Source organism: Onychostruthus taczanowskii, unplaced genomic scaffold (assembly GCF_017590055.1).
Source record: "Onychostruthus taczanowskii isolate IOZ18803 unplaced genomic scaffold, ASM1759005v1 scaffold178, whole genome shotgun sequence".
Taxonomy (NCBI): Eukaryota; Metazoa; Chordata; class Aves; order Passeriformes; family Passeridae; genus Onychostruthus; species Onychostruthus taczanowskii.
The window spans coordinates 439,129-445,128 of NW_024498995.1; the positions used below are offsets into that span (position 1 = coordinate 439,129).

General features: G+C 65.1%; 1 protein-coding gene across 1 annotated transcript in view; it reads left to right on the plus strand.

The window, feature by feature from the left end:
• HDAC7 (histone deacetylase 7) overlaps positions 1-6,000 on the plus strand; it is a 40,213-nt gene that overhangs the window by 21,196 nt on the left and 13,017 nt on the right. Inside the window, exons 3-9 of the mRNA XM_041400329.1 lie at positions 1,510-1,600; positions 2,673-2,784; positions 2,870-2,985; positions 3,220-3,342; positions 3,683-3,792; positions 4,323-4,439; positions 5,487-5,726. Coding sequence (XP_041256263.1) covers positions 1,510-1,600; positions 2,673-2,784; positions 2,870-2,985; positions 3,220-3,342; positions 3,683-3,792; positions 4,323-4,439; positions 5,487-5,726 — 909 coding nt within the window. The remainder of the gene's footprint in view (positions 1-1,509; positions 1,601-2,672; positions 2,785-2,869; positions 2,986-3,219; positions 3,343-3,682; positions 3,793-4,322; positions 4,440-5,486; positions 5,727-6,000) is intronic.

Genomic DNA, 6,000 nt, shown 5'->3' on the forward strand with positions numbered 1-6,000 from the left:
CGTCCAGGGAGCTGTGACCATGCCCAGGGAGGTGTGACACTGTCCAGGGAGTTGTGACCTGCCCAGAGAGTTGTCACCATGTCCAGGGAGCTGTGACCATGCCCAGGGAGGTGTGACACTGTCCAGGGAGTTGTCACCATGTCCAGGGAGTCATGACCATGTCCAGGGAGCTGTAATCATGCCCAGGGAGGTGTGACAGTGTCCAGGGAGTCGTCACTATGTCCAGGGAGTCATGCCCATGTCCAGGGAGTCATGCCCATGTCCAGGGAGTCATGCCCATGTCCAGGGAGTCATGCCCATGTCCAGGGAGTCATGCCCATGTCCAGGGAGTCATGACCATGTCCAGGGAGGTGTGACAGTGTCCAGGGAGTTGTCACCATGTCCAAGGAGTTGTGACACTGTCCAGGGAGTTGTCACTATGTCCAGGGAGTCATGACCATGTCCAGGGAGCTGTAATCATGCCCAGGGAGGTGTGACAGTGTCCAGGGAGTTGTCACCATGTCCAGGGAGTTGTGACCATGCCCAAGGAGTGGTGACCATGCCCAGGGAGGTGTGACACTGTCCAGGGAGTTGTCACTATGTCCAGGGAGTCATGACCATGTCCAGTGAGCTGTGACCATTCCCAGGGAGGTGTGACACTGTCCAGGGAGTTGTCCCCATGCCCAGGGAGTTCTCACCGTGTCCAGGGAGCTGTCACCATGCCCAGGGAGCTGTGACCACATCCAGGGAGCTGTGACCATCTTCAGGCACCGAGGTCCCCCTGCCTGTCCCCAGGGCTGCTCCAGGCTCAGGGCAGGGGGAGTCATGACCATGTCCAGTGAGCTGTGACCATTCCCAGGGAGGTGTGACAGTGTCCAGGGAGGTGTCACCACGTCCAGGGAGCTGTGATTGTGCCCAGGGAGTTGTGAAGATTCCCAGGGAGTTGTGACCACATCCAGGGAGGTGTGGCAGTGGCCAGGGACCTGTGACCATGCCCAAGGAGTCGTGACCATGCCCAGGGAGTTGTGACCTGTCCAGGGAGTTGTCACCATGTCAAGGGAGTTGTGACCACATCCAGGGAGCTGTGACCATCTTCAGGCACCGAGGTCCCCCTGCCTGTCCCCAGGGCTGCTCCAGGCTCAGGGCAGGACTCATTTCCATGGATCAGCTGGGATTTCCCTCCTATCACAGATTTTTTTCCCCCCTTTTTGTACTTAACAAAGATTTTTATTTTTTGCCACGTTGCAACACGGCAGACGTGCCCAAACACCCTGAGAGGAGGCAGCGAGTGGGAACAGACAGGTTTTGACTTTTACAATGTCCCCGGGGAGAGCAAAGCGTCCCTGGAGACCAGAACGTGTCAGGCTCGTTGTGGTGGAACAACTTCACACGCTCCCATCAGCCTGAGTGACACAAGGGACTGTCCCAGACTGCTCTGTCCTCTTGCCTGTGGCTGGGGAGGGGTCAGAGGGCTCGGGTGGGCTCGGGGAGGGGGTTATGGGGTCCTGTGCCCATGTCCCTGTCCCACAGGTGGCCATGGAGTCCCCACACCGCGAGGCTGAGCCGGGCCAGCAGGAGCAGGAGCTGCGGCAGATCCTCAACAAGGACAAGAGCAAGCGCAGTAAGGGCTGCCCGTGCCCGGGGGCACTCTGGGGAGGGGGCTCGGGGGGGTCTGCCCTTAGCCAGACCAAGCTCTGCCTTCCCCTGGGGGAAAGGGGTGGGAGAGCATCCACAGAGTGGGGCTGCAACCCCTCTGGGACCCCCGGGGTGGGTTACAGACCCCATTCAGGTACAGACCCCAGTGGGACCCTGGGCTGGGTTTGCAGACCCCAGACTGGTTTGCAGCCCCCCAGACTGGGTTTGTAGCCCCCAGACTGGGTTTGCAGACCCTCAGACTGGTTCACAGCCCCCAGACTGGGTTTGCAGACCCTCAGACTGGTCCTCAGCCCCTGGGCTGGGTTTGCAGACCACCAGACTGGGTTGAGAGCTTCCAGACTCGGTTTGCAGACCCCCCAGACTGGGTTCGCAGCCCCCAGACTGGGTTCTCAGCCCCCCAGCCTGGTTCTCAGCCCCCAGGCTGGGTTTGCAGACCCCCAGACTGGGTTTGCAGACCCTCAGACTGGTTCTCAGCCCCCCAGCCCGGTTCTCAGCCCCCAGGCTGGGTTTGCAGCCCCCAGACTGGGTTTGCAGACCCCCAGCCTGGTTCTCAACCCCCGGGCTAGGTTTGCAGCCCCCAGACTGGGTTCTCAGCCCCCAGATTGGGTTTGCAGCCCCCGGGCTGGGTTTGTATCCCCCAGACTGGGTTCTCAGTCCCCCAGCCCGGTTCTCAGCCCCCGGGCTGGGGTGCAGCCCCCTCCCAGCCGCGGTCTCCCGGCGCCCTCTGCTGCCGGCGCTGGAGGAGCCGCCGGGGGCTCGCTCCCAATTTTGGGACGCGCAGGGCTCCACATCGCACCTACTTAATTACTAATTAATTAACTGACTCGCGCTCGGAGGTGCCGAATGCCGGCACAGATGAGCACGGAGCATTCCTGTGGGACAGACGGACGGGGAACGGGGTGGGAGCAGAGCCCGCTGTGCCCCTCGGGGGTCCCCAGCCATCGCGGAGCCCTGGGGTCGGGGTCCTGCCCGCAGGGACCCTTCGGAGCGGCTCTGAGCCCCGAGGGGTCACCGTGGTCACCGTGGTGACCGTGCAGGTGCCGTGGCCAGCACGGTGGTGAAGCAGAAGCTGGCTGAGGTCATCTTGAAGAAGCAGCAGGCGGCTCTGGAGAGGACCAGCAACCCCCCCGCTGCAGCCCTGCCCTACAGGTAAAGATCTGTCCCCAAAAGGACCTGTCCCTGCCCCAGACCTGCTCGGGGACAGCTGGGAAGGGGCTCTGGCTTCTCCCCGCAGGTCTCTGGAGCCCCTGGAGCCCGAGGGTCCCTCCCCTGCCATGCTCAGCACGTTCCTGTCCCCTGTGCCCAGCGCTGCTCTCGACACCCCCGAGCATTTTCCACTGCGGAAAACAGGTACGGCCGCGGGAATGTCCCCGTGTCCCCAAGGCCTGGGGGATGTCCCTGTGTCCCTCAAGGCCTCAGGGATGTCCCCATGTCCCTCAAAGTCTCAGGGATGTCCCCATGTCCCTCAAAGTCTCAGGGATGTCCCCGTATCCCTCAAGGCCTCAGAAATGTCCCTGGCTAGAGCTGGCACTGGCCCCACAGAGCCCGTCCAGCTGTGGCCAGGACTGACCCCTGTCCCCGCAGTGTCCGAGCCCAACCTGAAGGTTCGGTGCAAGCCCAGGAAGTGCCTGGACCGGCGCAAGAACCCCCTGACCCGCAAGGAGAGCGCGCCCCCCTCGCTGAAGAGGCGCCCGCCCGACGCCATCGGTGAGGCCGGGACCTGGACGGGGCTCAGGGGGACCCCGGGGCTGGCTGGGACAGCTCCGGGTCCTGTGTCACCCCTGCTTGGGGACAGTGACCCCAGGGCTTGGTGTGTCCTCCCCAGGGGCTGGGACAGCTCCAGGTCCTGTGTCACCCCTGCTTGGGGACAGTGACACCAGGGCTGGAAGTGCCCCGGGTCTGGCGTGGAGGGTTCCCACCACGGAGTGCTGCCTTCCGAGGGGATTCAGCCCCAGAAGGGTGGGGGGCAGAGGCTGGAGGGGCTGGGGGGCAGAGGTTGGAGTGGTGGGGGGGGCAGTGCCCTCACCCCGTGTCCGTGCCCCCCCAGACTCGTCCCCCAGCAGCAGCAGCACCCCCGTGTCGGGCTGCAGCTCTCCCAACGACAGCCTGCCCGCCGAGCACGCCGCGCTGCCCGCCGCCCCGGGCGTGGCCCACGAGGTGAGAGCCCTGGTGCCTCTGGGGACCCGGTGTCCCCTCGGGCCTCAGGGGGAGGCCACGACCCCAGCCCTGAACCCCCTGCCTGGAGCTGCCTCTCCCTGCAAGCTGGGATGCCCTGGAGTGCCCTGGGATGCTCTGAGATTCACTGGGATGATCTGGGATGCCCCAGGATTCCCAGGGATGCCCTGGAGTGCCCTGGGATGCCCAGGGATGCTCTGAGATGCCCAGGGATGCCCTGGAGTGCCCTGGGATGCTCTGAGATGCCCAGGGGTGCCCTGGGATGCTCTGAGATGCCCAGGGATGCCCAGGGATGCTCTGAGATGCCCAGGGATGCCCAGGGATGCCCTGGAACTCCCTGCTCCAGGATGCTCTCCCCAGCCCAGCACTCCCCCCACACCCACCCTCCTTCAGGGTGCATTTCCCCTCTGCCAGCGCTGCCGTGTCCCGTGGGTGTCCCCAGGGCTGTCCCCGTGTCCCCAGCCCTGGTCCCTGGCTGGGAGCAGGGCTCTGATGGCTGCCGTTTGCCGCAGGCGCCGCTGGCGCAGCGGCTGCTGCTGCAGGAGAGCTCCCTGGCGCAGTTTGCCCTGCAGAGCGCGGCCTCCCTGCCGGCCATCACCCTGGGGCTGCCGGCCACCACCGGCGCCAGGGTAGGTGCCCGGGCTGGGCCCCAGCACTGGGGCTCCCCCTTGGGGTTTGGGGCTCCCGGTGCTGCCCTCGGGCATGGTGGGGACAGTCCTGTGCCCTCCCGGTGCTGTTTTCCTGTGACTGTCCCTGTCCCCGAGCCTGTCCCTGTCCCTGCCCTGTCCCTGTCCCTGTCCCTGTCCCTGTGCCTGTCCCTATCCCTGTCCCATTCCTGTCCCTGTTCCTGTCCCCATGCCTGTCCCCATCCCTGTCCCGTCCCTGTCCCTGTCTGTGCCCCATCCCTGTCCCTGTCCCCGTGCTTGTCCCCGTATCTGTCCCTCCCTGCCATGCCCTGTCCCTGTCCCTGTCCCTGTCCCTGTCCCTGTCCCTGTCCCTGTCCCTGTCCCTGTCCCTGTCCCTGTCCCTGTCCCTGTCCCTGTCCCTGTCCCTGTCCCTGTCCCCCACCACCGGCGCCAGGGTAGGTGCCCGGGCTGGGCCCCAGCACTGGGGCTCCTCCTTGGGGTTTGGGGCTCCCGGTGCTGCCCTCGGGCATGGTGGGGACAGTCCTGTGCCCTCACGGTGCTGTGTTCCTGTGACTGTCCCTGTCCCCGAGCCCGTCCCTGTCCCTGCCCTGTCCCTGTCCCTGTCCCTGTGCCTGTCCCTATCCCTGTCCCGTTCCTGTCCCTGTTCCTGTCCCCATGCCTGTCCCCATCCTTGTCCCGTGCCTGTCCCTGTATGTGCCCCATCCCTGTCCCTGTCCCCGTGCTTGTCCCCATATCTGTCCCTCCCTGCCATGCCCTGTCCCTGTCCCTGTCCCTGTCCCATCCCATCCCTGTCCCATCCCTGTCTCTGTCCCATCCCTGTCCCACCCCACCCTGTCCCTGTCCCATCCCCATCCCTGTCCCTGCCCCATCCCTGTCCCTGCCCAACCCCTGTCCCACCCCAATCCCATCCCTGCCCCATCCCTGTCCCTGTCCCTGTCCCATCCCATCCCATCCCATCCCTGTCCCACCCCTGTCCCGTCCCTGTCCCACCCCTGTCCCGTCCCATCCCACCGGTCCCTGTCCCTGCAGGCCGATGCGGAGCGCCGGGCGCTGCCCGGCCTGGCTCACCGGGTGCCGGTGCTCAACGGGCCGGTGCTGCCGGGCGCGCACCCGCCCGTCTTCATCCCGGCCGGCCTGGAGCAGCGCGAGCCCGGCAGCCCCCTGTCCCCGCGGCTGCAGCCCGTCATCATCCTCGAGCCCTCGGTCACCCACGCGCCGCTGGTGGCGGGTGAGTGTCCGCCTGGGGACATGGGGACCGTGGCAGTGGCAGTGCGGTGACAGCGGCAGTGACAGCAGCAGTGGCAGTGACAGTGGCAGTGACAGTGATAGTGACAATGACAGTGGCAGTGACAGTGCAATGACAGTGACAGTGCAGTGACAGTGACAGTGGCAGTGACAGTGGCAGTGATAGTGACAATGGCAGTGACAGTGACAATGGCAGTGCAATGACAGTGACAGTGCAGTGACAGTGATAGTGGCAGTGGCAGTGGCAGTGCAGTGACAGAGGCAGAGACAATGACAGTGACAGTGACAGTGACAGTGA